General features: G+C 55.5%; 6 protein-coding genes across 6 annotated transcripts; 3 read left to right on the forward strand and 3 right to left on the reverse strand.

Annotated features, from left to right (window-relative positions):
* Positions 1-603: 603 nt before the first annotated feature.
* Positions 604-2,226, forward strand: G647_06784 (uncharacterized protein; the record flags this gene model as incomplete). Its single annotated transcript, XM_008731103.1, has 1 exon — positions 604-2,226. The coding sequence occupies one exon, from the start codon at positions 604-606 to the stop codon at positions 2,224-2,226; it is 1,623 nt and encodes a 540-aa protein (XP_008729325.1).
* Positions 2,227-2,553: 327 nt separating this feature from the next.
* On the forward strand, positions 2,554-4,351 carry G647_06785 (uncharacterized protein; the record flags this gene model as incomplete). Its single annotated transcript, XM_008731104.1, has 4 exons — positions 2,554-3,822; positions 3,865-3,956; positions 4,048-4,134; positions 4,201-4,351. 4 exons carry the CDS (start codon positions 2,554-2,556, stop codon positions 4,349-4,351), a joined length of 1,599 nt encoding a protein of 532 aa, XP_008729326.1.
* A 1,059-nt stretch (positions 4,352-5,410) lies between these two features.
* On the reverse strand, positions 5,411-7,498 carry G647_06786 (uncharacterized protein; the record flags this gene model as incomplete). Its single annotated transcript, XM_008731105.1, has 2 exons — positions 5,411-5,866; positions 6,062-7,498. The coding sequence occupies 2 exons, from the start codon at positions 7,496-7,498 to the stop codon at positions 5,411-5,413; spliced, it is 1,893 nt and encodes a 630-aa protein (XP_008729327.1).
* Positions 7,499-8,783: 1,285 nt separating this feature from the next.
* Positions 8,784-9,416, reverse strand: G647_06787 (uncharacterized protein; the record flags this gene model as incomplete). The annotated part of the gene is made up of 1 exon (XM_008731106.1): positions 8,784-9,416. The coding sequence occupies one exon, from the start codon at positions 9,414-9,416 to the stop codon at positions 8,784-8,786; it is 633 nt and encodes a 210-aa protein (XP_008729328.1).
* Positions 9,417-10,360: 944 nt separating this feature from the next.
* Positions 10,361-12,151, reverse strand: G647_06788 (uncharacterized protein; the record flags this gene model as incomplete). The annotated part of the gene is made up of 1 exon (XM_008731107.1): positions 10,361-12,151. One exon carries the CDS (start codon positions 12,149-12,151, stop codon positions 10,361-10,363), a length of 1,791 nt encoding a protein of 596 aa, XP_008729329.1.
* Positions 12,152-12,639: 488 nt separating this feature from the next.
* Positions 12,640-16,782, forward strand: G647_06789 (uncharacterized protein; the record flags this gene model as incomplete). Its single annotated transcript, XM_008731108.1, has 1 exon — positions 12,640-16,782. One exon carries the CDS (start codon positions 12,640-12,642, stop codon positions 16,780-16,782), a length of 4,143 nt encoding a protein of 1,380 aa, XP_008729330.1.
* Positions 16,783-17,245: the final 463 nt, after the last annotated feature.

Genomic DNA, 17,245 nt, shown 5'->3' on the forward strand with positions numbered 1-17,245 from the left:
GGAAGCACGGAGACAAATCACCCCCCTCATCCAGGTGTGTTCGCGGTCTACCTATTGGCGTAGAGGTGGCAGAGGCTGGCGCACCCATGTCCCTCCCGTACTGGGCAACTGACTAATAGATAGGCGTGCCAGAAGGGGTAGTAGTTCGAATTGTAGCCGGCGACCGGCTGTTCTGGTGCATGACTTGACGAGTATCGTGTCTCATCCGAGGTGGAGACCTGCGACGTTTTACTCATCAGTCGCCAGCATGCATCAGGTAAGCCACGGGTCTTTTACAGTAGTACGACAATAGCCACAACGGCCAGCTCGAAATGGGGCTGTAGCAATGATTGGTGCTATTGCGGCCGACGCCACCAGCACATTTACAACTCTGAGGATTGAGCGCGTTTGACCCAAAGATACCAGGGGATGGCGTAGTATTCGCTCGACGGTGGATGGGTGTGACCTCGAATTAGTGACTTGTTCGGTTGACGCTGTCGACACACGGTTTCCTCTGCCTTCCACACCTTTATCTGTTGATCTCTGGTTGCTGCTTGGCTCGGTGCTTGAAAGTGATCACGACCGCCATTGCTCGAGCAGAATGACCCGTTTCACCTCTCTATCATGGCTGCCAGCACTCAACCGGATCGTGAACTCCACTTCGTGGCCGTTAGAGGCCAGAAGTCACGTTCAAGCTCGGACAAGAAAGATCGTAGCTCGGTACGTGCGTTTGTGATGCGAGACTACCTGAGGCAGAAGAGCGACCCGACATGGAGCTTCACTCCGGCAAAGGTCGCTGACCAGATGAGGTCGCACATATCACGCTTTCGAACAACCAGGATCACATCAGCAGCAGGGCCGAGGAAGAGGAAGATGGCAATGGCACTGGAGCGAAGGGCTGAGAAGAGAACCAGGACCCAACGTCCACTAATCCCTGCACCTGTTGGCGTGGACGAGCGTAGCTCAACGCGCTCATCACTCCACGACTTAGACATGACGGATCCCTTCTGCACGTTGGAAGTCGATCTCTCGGGCTCGGATTCTCAAAACCTTCTCCAGTACTATCACACTGGGTTTTGGGCCAATTCGTACGCCTGCAACCCCGAAGCCAGATGGATTTCCGTCGCGCTGATGGACCCCGCCATCATCCACGCCACCCTCAGCCTAGTGGCGATCCATCGAAGAGATTGCTTCTCTATTGACCTGTCGAACGTCTACTTCAAGCATAGAGGCGAGGCCATGAGGATCGTTGCCCGCAGACTGAGTAACCTGAAGGAATCTCTAAGTTATGGGACCATTGGCGCGGTGGCTCTGCTTTCCAGCTCAGACAACCATTTCGAATGGTCCTCCGAGGCCCAATCGACGCACTCTCAGGGGTTGGGCCATCTGATCGCACTGCGTGGCGGCATGGAGATGTTGAGCTCGAATCGACACATTCAGAGGGTGGCAGGATGGGCGGACCTGCTCCAGTCCGCCATGCATGGAACATGCCTCCAGGTTGAAATGCCAGCCGCAGTGCAGGAATCCTCGGCAGAAGACATCGACCTGAATGTTAGTGATGATGAAGCAGGCGAGCTGCTGACAGGAATCGTGCTGCAAGATCTGCCCCCAACAGTAGGCGACACGGTTCAGCAACTTCGGATCCTGTCGTCAGTGAAGGTTTATCTGCTAAGGGAGCGCCATGAAGAGTTGTGTCGTGTCTTCAGCAACCTGCTCTGGAAGCTCGAACATTCCATCCTGAGTCGATCGCAGAACCCCCAGCTCACCATCGGGACAGAGACAGGCTCACGCGATGATACGCTCAAACAGGATCTGATTTCCAGCGTTGTTGACACTGCCGCGCTTATTCTCTCCTACCTGACCCTCCGAGACCTTGCAGCCCCCATCGTGTATAGAAGGCTCAGCGGGCGGCTACAGGGACATCTGGAGACCTTGCTCCTATTCCTCGAACAGGAAGGTGGTCTTGGCGTGGAAGAGGACGAATTCGCCATTCTCTTGTGGTCATTTTTCCTCGGATGGCGAGGATCGAACAAGGATGAGACGCAAGCTTGGTTCACGGGTCGACTTGCACAACTGTGCTGGAGACATGGAATTCTTTCCTACGAAACAGTCAGGGCAAGGATTCAGTCGGTGATCCCTCAGGCCCACGGACTGGTGGACGTACCAGAGGAGTTTTGGACTCAGACAGAAGATGTCATCTGGTCGGATATGCTCTCGCTCAACAATGTGGGCTTTGGGGCGGTATAGTTCAGGACGATAGCCATTACTCGTGCGTCGTGTATGCATTTCACTGCTTCCCATCAATAACAAGAGGTTGAGAGACACGTAGTTTTCGACACGGTGCTATATCCTTGAAGTCGTCCGCAGAATTATAGAGGGCAAGAAGCGTACTATGCTGGCAGATGTAATTGACTGCCGGCCACTTTACGCGATGCGCGTCTCGGTTTCGCGTCCATCGCGTCATCCGCCGCATGCCACACATTGAACGCCTTCCTGGTAGCCAGGCAATTAATTACACAGCCCGGAGTACATCACTGCCCGTCATAGCCGTTATCACTCGCCGTCTCCTCAAACATGTCTCGCTCTGGGACCCTCCAAGCCACCAAACCCTCCGACTTCGAAAAGCAACGCCTCGCCAACATCGCCGAGCGCGACGCCCTCCTCAAGAAACTGACCCAAGAAGCCCAGTCCGCAGGCCTGTATACAAAGCCGCCAGTCTTACAGAATGGACAGAAACGCACGGCGACAGCAAAATCCAAGGGACCTCCAGCCAAGAGGGTGAAAAAGGAAGCCGCCGAGATCGTGCCCCGGCGGACGAGTTCTCGACTCGCTGGCCTACAGGCGGACAGTGAAGTCGCGAAACAGAAAGCAGAGGTCGAATATGAGAAGGCCAAGGAAGTCGAGCGAGCACGACGGCAGCGCGTGACGGGCGATTTGTCTTTCTCCGGGACAGACACAGACGGCACAAGCCTGATTGGCACCGATGTACTCCTCAAGGGCGTGGCGACGCCGTACGCACGCACATTCGATGAAGAGCAGATCCGCGAGACGAGCGACAAGGATCTCAAGGCCCTCAGGGAGAGGATGAGCGGCCTGCAGCTCTGGGATGCGTGGGAGCCGAATCGCATCAAGATCACCCCTGAGAGAATCTACAGCATGGCGTTTCACCCTACAGTCGCCAAACCGATTGTCTTCGCGGGCGACAAATTAGGCACACTGGGGATTGTAGACGCATCGCAGGGGAAGGATCGTGCTACCGGTCTTAAAAAAGAGGATGATGCTGAAGACGAGGACGAGGACGTCGATTCAGATCCCCAGATCACGCACATCAAGCCACATACGAGGACCATCTCGGCGATGCATACACACCCGTCCAAGCCCGAAGCGCTCTACACGGCGTCGTACGACTCGTCGATCCGGGTAACTGACCTCAAAAAGTCCCTGGCCGTGGAAGTGTACGGACCTTCCTCTCGCGAGGACGACGAACCCGTCTCCGGCGTGGACATGTCCTCTAGCGATCCCAATACTCTGTACTTTACGACCCTGAACGGCGCGTTCGGGCGGTATGACACGCGCGCCGCGCCCAGTACGGTCGAACTCTTCCAGCTGTCGGAGAAGAAAATCGGGGGCTTCAGCTTAAATCCGGTGGTGCCGCACTACGTGGCCACGGCGTCGCTCGACCGCTTCCTCCGATTGTGGGATCTGCGCAAGATGACGAAGAAGATGCCCACGCTGGTGGGCGAGCACGAGAGCAGACTGAGTGTCAGCCACGCGGCGTTCAATACCGCGAGCCAGGTCGCGACGACGAGCTACGACGATACGATCAAGATCCATTCCTTTGGCGTGGGTGCGCGTGGCACAGGCAAGGCGGCCGCTGCGGACCAGTCCACGCAGTACATGCACCAATGGGAGGCTGGCCATCAACTGGCCGACGAGGCCATGAAGCCCGAGGTCGTCGTCCGACATAATAACCAGACGTGAGTTCCCCGCGCGTGGGCCTGGAATTTAATCCCCTTGGCTTTATTACAGACGTGAGCGGAGCTGAGCTGAACTGACTTGATCATGCAGCGGCCGGTGGACAACTATCCTCAAGCCCCGCTGGCAGATGTATCCCATGGACAATATCCAGAAACTGGTGGTGGGCAACATGAACCGGTAAGTTGAGGAGTTGCTATCGCTGCCCGTTATCTAAACCACGCCATTCTCTGACCTGGCGTCAAGATTCGTCGACGTCTACTCTGCCAACGGCGACCAACTCGCCCAGCTCGGCGGCGAGGGCATCACGGCCGTGCCTGCCGTGGCGGTATTTCATCCTTCCAACGACTGGATCGCCGGCGGCACTGCGAGCGGGAAATTATGTCTATGGATGTAGATGGACATGACACGACAGGTTGTGGATTGCAATTCGACCTCGCTAATTACAGGACCCAGCATATTTGGATAGAAGGGGCATGGCCGGCGACGAGGTCCGCGGAGAGGAGAGTCGGTCGGTCGGTCGGTCGATGCAGTTTCTTTTACTGTAATAGTACAGTATAGTACAACTAGTATACGTGGGGAACCCCAGTCCCGGGATCTATTGTTGCGTACCCGTAGTGGTTGATTGAATGATGAATGAGCGAATGGATGGATGGAAGAGATGCATCATGCGTATGTACTCGTATCAATGCATGTTGATCGCGGCGTCTCGTTCTGGTAAAGCATGAGCGGTGAAATCAACAGCAGTACCTCGTGTAGTACCTCGTGTACTTGAGTTCAGTTAATACACATGACGACACGACACATTACTGTACGTTGCATGGCGCCACGGGGGTGCCACGGCTTGAGATGATGAAATCGCACACTGCCGCGGGTAGAACGTACCATGGAGGTAGGCGAGGGTATGGCACAGAGCATACTAATAGTAACTGTACTTAGTTACATCGCTTCTATAGAGAACGACCCAGGAACTTGTCCCTGTTATTTAATATACTACTCCGTACCGTCGGAGGAATAGAATCAACGGATCGATCTGGCTGCCTACGTCCATACCTACGTAGATACATATCATATGAGGTCGATGCTCCCTCCTGTCCCTCTTCCACATGATAATCATACAATACAATATAATACAGTCGGGGTGAGCAGACCGCGGCTCACAAAGTACCTACCTAGGTAGGTACCTAGGTATGAAGGACAGTACACAAGACAACACGCTCGCTGCTCGCTGTTCGCTTGCTCGGTTCTGGTTACAGTACAGTAGCTCGGCCATGCCAGCCCTGCTCTGGTCTGCTCTGGTATGCTCTGCTCTGGTCTGCTCTGGTCTGCTCTGCTCAACCTTGCTCCGGTCCAGATCAGTCCGATCAATTCAAGTCATTTGGTTCTCCTCGGCTCTGGTCAAGTCAATTGTCAAGTCAAGTTGAGTGGTCAACCACTCCCTCCCTCCCTCCCTCCCTCATTCGCCCCCACCCCCCAACGTAACAACCACAAATCCCACCTCCCCCATTTCATTCTTCAACGGCGTCCAATGCGATACAAACTTCTCAAACCCCATGTATCGGCGCGTACAGAGCACGACGTCCAAACTGATAGGACTGCCGTGTTTGAGCGCGGCGCGTACCCGCGTCTTGAAGTCCGAGCCGAGCTTCGAGCCCGCGGAGTGGGTGGCTAGGAAGCGAAAGATGTCCGTGCCGATGATTTGGTCCGAGCCTGGGCCTGGGCCTGGGCCAGAGTGTGAGTAGGACTGGGACTGGGACTGGGATTGGTGTTGGTGTTGAGGGGGCACTTTGGAAAGAGTATGAACGTTGGGGTTGTTGCGGGTTTGAGGGATTGGTTTGCTGGGGAATAGCATGCTCGCGACGCCGGGGGAGTGGAATGAGATGTAGAATGTTGTGTAGTTGATTATGAGGTACTAGTGGGGACGGAGGAAGTCAGTCAGTCGTTCAGAAAAAATTTGATATCGGAGAGGAGGAGAGCAAAGAACAGAGTAAAGCTTAAAATCAAGTCAAATCGCATACCATGACATAGCATAGCAGAGCATAACATGACATAGTGGCCATGCGTGGCCGTGTGACTGTGTGGCTGGGCGGTTATGGGTGCAACTCACCTTAGAATACGCCGTGTAGAACGTGTCCATCTGCTTCCGCAGATTCATCTTCTCGATCTTGTTCAGCAAGCCGTCCTCCATGCCTGGCGGCCGGTAAGGCTCCACCGGGGCTCTACTGCGGAAAGGGTTCTTGAACTTGGTCTTGAGGGACGAGGAGTTTTTCGATGCCTCCGGAGAGGTAATGCCGTTGACGGCGTCCTCGTCCGTGTCGTTGGTTTGGGCCAGCACCTTGAGCACGTCAGACGCGCTGTGGATAGTGGTGGAACAGTTGATCTGGCCGCCGAGGAAGAAGACGACGTTCCCCACGGCGTCGGACAGCGGGGTCGTGTACAGCAGGTTCCAGAACGGTTCGCCTGATTTCTTCTGGTTCAGGAGCAACTCGACGGATTCTTGACGCGTGCGGATGGCTTCGCGCAGCCTCTTGACAGCCGACGCATCCGTATTGCGGCATTGCAGGAAGCGGCAGTTTCGAGGGATGATCTCGTTGCGTGCGTAGCCAGTGACTTTCACAAAGCCATCCGAGGCATATACGATGGGGTTGTCGGCTTTGGCTGGGTCGGTCAGAACAAAGCAATCGCCCAGGCCGGCGTATTTGGCGCGATTTCCGGCCAGGGCTTTGGCAGCGCTCATGGTCATCTGATGACGCACAAACCGGGGATAGATGTCCATGGCGACGAGGCGTTCAATCTCGTTCTGTGAATCCACAAACACGGTTTCTAGCTTGGGGAGCGTCGAGGCCAGAGCGGCCTTGAGATCGCGGTTGACCTTGAGGAGCAAATTCTCGGGGATATTGATCTGGCTGTCGGCGTTCACCGAAATATAGTCGCGGTGGATCTCAAACATGGATGTGGCGACCTCGTTCAGGAGGCTGTTGTAGTTGTCAACCTTATCGAGGAACTCCATGTTCTCGGCGCATAGTCTCGACCGGCTGAATTTCAACAACTGATGGGCCGTCGTGGGATTATGCAGAACCACTTGGAAGACGTCGGCGGTGAAGAAATCGGGAAGCCGGTTGGCCGACGTGGTTGTGAGGCTGGTGTTTTGGGACGCGCGCGACACTGTCTCGGTGACTGAAGGCTCATATGAGCTCTTCTCTTCGATAGCCTCGAGGTTGAAATCGAGCTTGCGCAGCTGCTCTCGGTTCTCTCTGTCGCCATTTTGTCCGCTTGATGTAGGCAACTCGAAGTCGCGAGGTTCGGCAGCTCTTCGTCCTTGCGGAGTTCTTGTACCATGCTCAGGCTGCCCACCGTTTCTGCTATCCGTGGACTTGATCGTGTCGGATCGAGACTCCAGGCCCGGTCGCTGAAGTGGAAGGCTGAAGTCGGGATCGAGACCCATCGGTCCTCCGCTCACGCGATTGCTGGGAATGTGGTCATCTAACGTGTAGTCCCGGGTCAAGCGACTGCGCAGGCTAAAGGATACCACCGGCGGCTCCATTTCTGACCCAGGTTGGGCGGGGTCACCCGCTCGCGACAGATCTCAGTCAGTGACGGAGATGTGAAATCGACGCGCTTGGGCAATTCGATACCTGCGCTCTGGCTGGAGAGACAAGTGACACCTGCATCGTGCACGAGCTCGTCTCGGAGTAGGTTTGAGTAGAAGAACCAGAAGAACCCACCAGAGGGGAAGCACGGTAACCCGCCTCAGCTCCAAACGCGGGTCAGGTACCTTTCCTGTTTACACCCAGCCGGGTTATTGCGGACATCTAGGTTTCGCAACGGTGCAGGATGGCCGTAGTGGCAGACGGGAAGCGCTTCCGCAATGCACGAGAAGACCGTTTGGAAGGTGGACCAAGGACCTTCTGAAGAAAGATTCGTCTTGGCTGCAGATCCACGTTGGCTTTGGAAGGATCATGCGCGGCAAGAGTCGGTGGCGGCCCCAGTTGGACTCACATGGCATCCATGCGAGCAGGGTCTGGGCCACGGGCTATGTGCCCAGTGACTAGCACAGAGGCGTCACCACGGCTGATGAAGAGCTGGGAAGACCATCAGGGGAAAACAGGGGTCGGCATGTAATCTGCAAGACCAATAGAGTACTCGTATTCGTGCCGATAGGTCTCAGTTGGAGTCTTGCCATCGGTATTGCGGTCCAGTATGGCATTCTACCTCGTATTGGGGGCCAGCTCGACGAAAGAAGATTGCGAGTACATGTACCGTATGATGCGATGTCCGTCGAGTGTGGGGGATTCTAGAGATTGACTCCGCAAGCCGCTCTGAACCCTTTGATGATGGGAAACGAGGGAGATTGCCATTCACTCGTACTGACTCGTCCCCGTAGGAGCTTTCCTCAACGAGCGAGATTGGCTGCCACTAGGCGATCGCCATCACCCTGGTTACGTTCGTGGGATGACTCGAAGCTGAAGGGCGGAGTTGAAGAGCTGTCCTTGTACCTGATGATGCGCTGTATCCAGATTGGCAGTGTTGGCGGTGACGCTGGGATCGTCTCGCGATCGCAGGCGGAGGCAACATCTGTCGACAGACGACGTGGAGATCGACGCTAACACCGGCCCCCGGCAGCCCTGGGCCGCCCGACTCGGAGATATTCTCCTGTTCCTGACTCTCTTGTGCCTCTAATCCCAGGGCGGCTACTCGGAGCGATGGACAGTGTTCGTTGCTCTTGACGCATTTCCGGGCGATACAGATCGTCTACTGGGCGATCGCCGTGTTCGTCTTTGGCAGCTACCCAGTGGAAGCATCATACTCCCCAGACTGAACCAAGGCTGTCAAAACTCCATCTCGTGATCGAAGCCGCCCTGCTCAGCCATGGTCTCGAACGGCGCATCTTGCATGTCCAAGTCGATATCCGAGATCGCATCCCTACCTTGACTGCCGAGCAAGCGCTCCAGCCTCTCAACCTCTGCTTCTGCCAGTCGTCCAGCCTCCTCCAGCCCGCTCAGCACGCAGCCCAACAGCTCCTCTAACTTCAGATCTCTCAGCACTTTCTCGTACCTCCTCATCTTGCCCGGGTCCCATTCTTCTTCCGCCCGCTCGTGCCCACTGAACGACTCTTCTGGTCGCGATTCGACGTCTTTCCACTTGTTACGGAATTCCTTGGCAATGCCTATGTACTCTCTGACCGGACCTCTGCCGAGGGTTGTGTGCAGCGGGTTCGAAGGGTGCTCGAGAGCAGAGATGACGTTGGCGTGGAAGCGATGCGCCGAGCCGTGGAAGGATAGAGAGTCACCAATGATGGATCCGTTCGCTGCCGCTTGGGAAGCAGGAGCAACGCCCGCTGATGCTGTGATCACAACGCCCCAGACTCCAAGTAGACAGACAAGCCCCCGCTCGAGAAGCGCGTAGAACTCGTAGAAGTCGATCTTGAACTGTCGTTCTGCTTCGACCGGGTCGATCACCATGTCGTAGGTTCCCAGTGTCGCTCGCGGGCCGTCGACATGCCTGCCCTGGGCTTGACTTAGGGGATCACCATCGGAGTAAACGCGCTGATATTCCGACAATCGAGCTTGATGTTCTTGGGCCAGATTGAGTGCGCGGTGGGACCAGTGCGTTAGACTGTTCGCTTTCCATGCGAGCCGGCGGAAGAGTCTGCGAAAGCGGTGCAAGTCATTGTGGCGAGCGGTATATTGGCGCTGCGCGGAGCTGAGTGGCTTTGCCGCCGGTGCGGTCGTCACAGCCGTCACCTGCTGCGGCCATGGCTTGCTCGTCGAAGGGTCTTGGTGATGTGGTGAGGGAGCTCGACTTGTCCAAGGTGACGGCTGCGATTGTCTTTCGCGCCGCACTTCAGGGCTTGCCCATCGAGAGGCACTGAGGTCGCGGTTCTGCATCACAAGCCCTCACCGCAGGCTTCTTGTTCCTAATGTGGTCGAGGGGAAGCCTAAATTCGTGGCATCATCGCTAGACTGGCCAGAGACGGAGATGATCCAGTTTAGGCCGGTGAATGCTTTGTGAAGTGTAAACGCGCAAAATTCCATCGCTCGTCACGACCTCGCATGCCAGGACTTCGGTCGCGCCAGTAAGCACGAAAGAGACTCACGTAGCAATCACCTTCAATTACAGTAGTGGGCATGCTAGACGGGTGGTCCTTGAAGCAGAAAAGAGCTGTCGTCGAACGATAATGGTTGACTTACTATTCCTATCAATCACACACGAATGCTTCGTTGATTGTGTGGGAGAGGCCAATACAGCCTCAACTCCCATAACGCCCATTGGTATCACGTTGCATTGCCTCGATGAGCACTGACCCGAGCAAAACTTATACCATCAACCGCTGCAAGCGCCAAAGTTGCCCATACGCATCATCAATTACCAAGCTTGCTTCATCCCACCAACCGATCCATGGATTTCAGTCGGCGTCACCGTCCCTCGTGCCTCGAGATTGTTGATTCTGTCTTCCGCCATGACTCACTCTCCCTGTAATATCCTGCCACGTAGCGTCGAATCTCCTCCCCGTGCTGGCTAGAAGCCCTTCCTCTTCCTCCTCGAGTTCATCCTCCTCTGCGTCTGGATCCGACAACTTGGGAGTCCGGAACAGGAGAATGACAAAGCCTAGCAGGAAAATTCCCAAGAAGACGAATTGGGCCCAGAAGTCAACGACGCCGAAGAATGGGAAGTTGACAGTCACTCGGTTGAGGAACGTCGAGACCACAGAGGGCGTGCAGACGTTCCGCGCCGCCGGATTACCGGTGGACTCGGTGCAGGGAATAATGTGCTGCTTGTGATCGGTGCAGTCAGGCTGTTCCCCAGGATGCTTGGGTGGGTGATCGCAGAACGTTTGGGGGCCAAAGGTTGCGTATTGTGGCGCGACCATCATGGCTATCGAGTAGTTGATGGCTAACGTCATGAGCGTAAGCAGCACCGTCGCCACAAGTAATGCCTGCGGCGAGGTGTGGGCTTTGCGGATTCTGAAGATGGTTATCCATAGTACTCGGATGCCAATCGTCGCTATCCCCAAAATACTGGCGCTGAAGAAGAGCATGACTATTGCCATGAAGATGACATAGTCGATCGGGAAGACCTTGGCAGACTTGACCAGAACCCAGTTGACAGGCTGGAAGATATTGATATGGGCGAGCAGATAGCCACAGTGTCGCTTGCAGATTGAGTTCTTTGCCTTGTCAATGCCCGTGATCAGCATGCTAGCGAAGATGACCAAGACAATGACCATCAGAAGGAGACCGAGAATGAGCTTGATGGGTCGAAGAATTGCACCAATCTTGAACCAGATCTTCCAAAAGATATTGCGATCCTTGCCGGAGGCTTCTTCGGCCATGCGCTGGTGACGACGTAGCGTGCGTTCTTCCCGGACGAGAGCATCGAGCTCTCTCTGGTCTTTCGAGGACAGTCCATCTGGGTTGCCCTGGGCGCGTCCTTCAAGCTGTCTCTGCCGTTCCAAATTGCTCTCGAGCTGGGCAGCCGTCGACTCGGACAATGCCGGCGCGGAGATGCCTGGGGCGGATTTGATCATGGTCAGAGGCAGTAGAGCGAGGCCTGCGGCGGTGTAGAAGCAATACAGGATGACACCAATTGTGATCAGCAATCCCAATGCAAACGTCAATGCACGCTCGCCGTGATTCTCCGACAGCAATTTCTTGAAGAAGTCCAGGTCAAAATGCGCGCCCTCCCTGTGACGAGCGACGGGCACGAAGAAGCCGACGAGGAAGAGGGCAACACAAAGGAAGATGAAGACCACCGTGTACTTGAAGGCGCCCCAGAACCTCGACCCGAATGTCTGAGTACCCTCCTCTTGAGCGACCTCATCGTACTCTTCGTACCAGAAGTAGGTAAACGGAATGACCAAGAGGCAGAGGAGAGCATCGAGCGAGTAGAGCAGGTAATAGACGATGCGCAGCGTGTAGGTGATATTGTCGACCTTGTCTTGGTTCGCCCAGCCCTTGCGCTGTCCCGTCTTGGAGCTCGTGGTACTTGAGACCAGTGCGACGTCCACGGGCAGCAACAGCACTGTTGCCAGGAGGGAGGTGATGGTAAAGATGCAGACAATGGTGACAAAGATCGATCGTTCTCGATGAGTCTGATACAGGTAGACGAATAGACAGGCGATGGAAAGTAGGATGGCGACGGCAATGGCATAGACGACCCAGATCAACGTGATTTGCACGTAGCCAGCGGACGCCATGGCCGAGAGGGTTGGCTCAACGAGCCCGGACAGCATCTTTGTCTGTGTTCCAACTTCACATCTGAATCTCAGACCAGCTGAAGTTCAAGAGGGAGGATGCGGGGTGGTGGTAGACAAGAAGCAAGAGCAGCATAAGAAGTCGTCCACGTCCCACGCAGGCAGCAGATGGTCATGAGCATCACTTGCTGCAAACCGGCGTCATCGCTTCACTTCCCGGGTTTGTGTTTGTATGCCAGAAAGAGACTAGCGAGTATTATGTAATCCACTGGCCCAACTTCGAAACTTGAGCCTTTGCTCAGCGCGACCTCACCGCGCCTCATCCTGGAGAAGACAGTCCCTACCTGTATATTGTCTCTGTGTGGGCGATGCGCCATAGGCCCTGTCGCCGGAGGGAGATAGAGTGCCCGACAACGTGCGGGAGGCAGTAGCACCCCTGCCACCCATCTCACCACGAGCTCCCTCCTTCTCTTGTCAACCGCGACGTCAACATGCAGTGCTACTCAGATCTCATTCCTCCTTCTGGAGTCACTCATGCGCTCTCGCTCCCTTTCACATCAGCGCATGCCGACAACTTGATTATTGCCCGGACTTCTCTTCTGCAGCTCTTTCAATGCAAGTCAGTCCCCGCAGGCCAGGACACCAAGCTCGTCCTGGTTGCCGAGTACAACCTTGCCGGCACAGTTACATCGTTGGGCAGAGTCAAGGTCACAGACTCGAAGGCCGGCGGAGACGCCCTTCTCATCGCCCTGCGTGATGCTAAACTGAGTCTTGTCGAATGGGACCCGGAACTGCATAGCATATCTACGCTCTCAATACATTACTACGAGCATAATGATCTCCAGGCTGCGCCATGGCAGCCTGATCTTGCTGATTGCGTCAGCCGTCTCACGATTGACCCTTCAAGTAGATGTGCCGCTTTCAACTTTGGCATAAGTAATCTCGCCATCATCCCGTTTCATCAGGCCGGTGATGATCTGGCTATGGACGACCTGGACGACGAACATGACGAGAAGGCACAGACAAGTCCGCAGCAGGAGGGTCAGGCTGGTGATGCCCACTCAAAGTACAGCCCATCTTTCGTGTTACCATTAACCATTCTTGATCCTGGCCTATTACACCCCGTCGACATGGCTTTCCTCCACGAGTATCGCGACCCGACCATTGGGATTCTCTATTCCACAGCCGCGCGCTCCTCGAATATGAGTCCTGAACGTCAAGATGTCACAATCTATGCGGTCTATGCTCTCGACTTGGAGCAGAAGGCCTCAACCACCTTGCAGTCTGTACAGAAACTTCCCAACGACCTCTACCGAATTGTGCCGCTGCCACTGCCTGTAGGAGGCGCATTGCTGATCGGCGGTAATGAGTTGATCCATGTCGATCAGGGTGGGAAATCAAGTTCCATTGCGGTCAACGAGTTCGCAAAGGAAGCTTCTTCGTTCCCAATGACAGACCAGTCCGAGGCTCGATTGAGGTTGGAAGGTTGCCAAATAGAGCACTTGGGCAACGCCGCCGGCGACATGTTGGTGATACTGAAGAGTGGAGAGCTTGCTCTTCTGGGCTTCAGAATGGATGGCCGTTCGGTGTCCGGACTGACCCTGCGAAAACTCGGAACAGCACATGTCCATAACCTCGTGGAGGGTTCTGCGTCTTGCACCGCGAATCTCGGAACAAATTGTCTCTTTATCGGAAGCGAAGGAGCCGACTCGGTTCTGCTTGGAGCAGACAAGAAGCCAGCCCAGTTAAAACGCATACGCTCACGAGCGCAGACTCAACCAAATGGAGTGGAATCTGATCAGGAGGAAGAAGATGCTCTAGATGACGAGGACGACGACGACCTCTACGGCGAAGCCATACAAAAGCCGAATGGACATGCCTCAAGCGAGTCCAGTGGCCAGAACTTTCGAGTTATGGATCGGCTTCCATCAATAGCACCTATAAATGACTTGGCCCTCGGCCCCCTGGGCAAGCGGAAGCGCGATGAGAGCGATAATTCTGCTCTATCAGGCAACCACTCATCTGAGATTATGGTCGCATACGGTCGAGGTCGTGCCGGTGGAGTGGCTTCAATAACCCGCCACCTCGAGCCGGAGACGACAAAACGGGTGAGGTATGAAGATGCTATCGGTATATGGTGCTTGGGCTCCACGCAGAAATCTCAAGATCACAAACCGGCAGAGGAGCTGGTCATCGTTTCTCACATGACCGCGGATGGTGTCGGCCGATCTTCGTTGTATCGTCTCAATGATGGCGATATGTCGCCAATCGCAGACAGCGACTTCGACCAAGCTGCTGGTTCAGCAATATCGGTCTTTAAGCTGCAGGCTACAAATCACACGATCCAGGTGCTGCCCACGGAAATCCGTGTCTACGATGCCAACTTTGGCCTCTCGCAGATATTTCCCGTGGTCGATGAAGAAGAAGGCCAACTAGCCAGGGCGACGAAGGCTGCCTTTGCCGAACCTTACCTTGCCTTGGTCAAAGACGACGGTACAATGGCCGTGCTCAAGGCAGATAAGGCCGGTGAGCTTGATGAAGTTGACCATCCGACAGCCTTCAAGGATAAGACAATCTTATCAGTATCGCTCTATCACGATGCAGGCGATTTCTTTCAGACTTCGAGGCTGTATGGAGGCGCTGCGACTTCAGCTGGACCAATTCTGGCACTGATGGCTTCAGATGGCCACTTTTGCCTGTTGTCTCTTCCCAACCTGCGTCTCCAAGTGTTTCAGTGTGACAGTCTGCCATTTCTACCCACTCATCTGTTGCAAAACACACAGCTACCCAAGCATTGGAGAAACAAGGACGAACTAGCAGAAACTCTGCTTGTTGATCTTGGAAACAAGAATGACAAGCGACCGTATCTGGTTGTTCGCAGTACTACCAATGATCTCGTCATCTACGAACCCTTCGCGGTGCCCGGCGTAGTAGGCAGCTTCAAGTTCAAGAAGATTGCAACAAAGCCAGCAGAAGCTCCCGAGGACACAGTCGAGGAAGAAGGCGAAGAATCGTCACTCCAGCCGATGCAAGTGATCAGGGACATAGCAGGGCATGCCTCGGTATTTATTCCTGGAGCGCAGCCCATGCTCATCCTCCGCGAGGCGTCCACCATGCCACACGTTTACGAACTGAAGCCACAGAACATCAAATCTCTGAGCGCAATCAGTACCGGTACCAGCCCCCACGCCTTCGTCTTCATCGATGACACAGACTACTTGTGTTTCTGTCAACTCCCTCAAACCCTCATGCTCGGGCACTCGGACTGGGTCATCGACCGCGTCTCCCTCAACGAAGACATAACCTCACTCACTTATTTCTCCCCGACAGACTCGTACATCCTGGCCACAAACTCGAGCACTGAGTTCCAACTCCCCCAGGACGACGAGTGGCACCCGGAATGGCAAGCTGAATCCACGACGTTTCTGCCCACAACGCTTACTTCCACTCTAAAACTCCTCAGCTCTCGGTCCCACCGCATCATAAGCCAATTCCACTTCGAGGCGTCCGAGCGGGTGCTCTGCGTGAAGTCAATCAACCTAGAAGTCTCCGAGGAGACGCACGAACGCAAGGATCTTATTGTCGTGGGCACTGCCGTCGTGAAAGGCGAAAACATTACGACCAGAGGAAACATCTACCTCTTCGACGTCGTCGACGTGGTCCCAGAGCCAGACATACCCGAGACGGATCTGAAGCTGAAACTCATCACCAAGGAAGAAGTCCGTGGCGCCGTGTCGGCAATTTCGGGTGTCGGATCGCAGGGCTTCCTGCTCGCAGCGCAGGGCCAGAAGTGCATGGTCCGTGGGCTCAAGGAAGACATGTCCATACTGCCCGTCGCCTTCCTCGACATGCGGTACTACGTGCACGTCGCCAAAGAACTCCCCGGCACGGGCCTGTGCATCCTGGGCGATGCCTTCTCGGGCCTCTGGCTCGTAGGCTACTCCGAGGAGCCCTACAAGCTGCAAATCCTCGGCCGCGACTTTGAGAACCCGGCCGTCCTGGAGGCCGAGTTCCTCCCCGCCGCGAAACAGCTGTACATCGTCTCGGCCGGCGAAGACGGCGTGCTCCGCATCTTGCAGTACGATCCCGAGGACCCCAAGACCGAGCGCGGTGCAAAGTTGTTGCTCCGGAGTACCTTTCACACCGGCGACATGCCGACCAGCATGACGTTGGTGCCACCTCGGCTACCGACCGCCGCTTCTGCTGCTGCTGCTCGTGCTGCTCAACGCTCCTCCAACACCACGGCCACCGCGGCGGCGTCGTCGTCGATGGATCTTCTCGACGCACCCTCGTCCCAGGCGCACACCATCCTCATGACTGGTGCGACCGGCTCGCTCTCCCTGCTCACGCCGCTCTCCGAGCCCACGTACCGGCGCCTGTCGACGCTGCAGAACGTCCTCCTCTCGTCCGCGCTAGACAGCCACGCGCACTACGCCGCCCTCAACCCGCGGGCGTACCGACAGATCGAGACGGACGGCATCGGAGGGAGGGCCGTCATCGACGGCGACCTCGTCAGGCGGTGGTGGGAGCTGAGTGCCCAGGGCCGAGCGAGCGCCAGTGACAAGGCCGGAGGCAGCGTTTGGGATGTTCGCGGTGATTTGGCCATTGTGGGAGGAGCGGAGGCTGGGTTTTAGCGCAAAGAAAGGGGGGAGGGAGTGTGTGAGGAGAGCGCAACGAAGAATATAGGGGTCTCTGGACGAGAAGACCCGGACAGACGGACAAAGAGGGGGGCGGGGAGAGAGACAGACAGATAGATAGACAGACAGACAGATACACGTATTGAAAGTACGATGACTAGAGCCCCAGGTCCGGTACGGTGGATTTTATTCTTTCGGTTTCCTAGACTATGTATGTACTTTTGCAATCACCGTCCTTGTCTTGTCAAGGCGCTCTACTTTGGCTGTGTTTCTATGCTCCTTTCTCGCCCTGATTCGTACGTGATGGATGAGTGACTAAGTCTCTTCGGAGCGTGTCTATCAGTGAGTTTATTCAAACAGTGCATGGTGCATATGAAGCAATCGCCCCTTGAAAATCGGCTGTACAGAGTATCTGCTTATGCCTGGAGATCATGCCACGCTGCAACCGCAGTTGGTGCAA

Source organism: Cladophialophora carrionii (genome assembly GCF_000365165.1).
Source record: "Cladophialophora carrionii CBS 160.54 unplaced genomic scaffold supercont1.5, whole genome shotgun sequence".
Classification (NCBI taxonomy): Eukaryota; Fungi; Ascomycota; class Eurotiomycetes; order Chaetothyriales; family Herpotrichiellaceae; genus Cladophialophora; species Cladophialophora carrionii.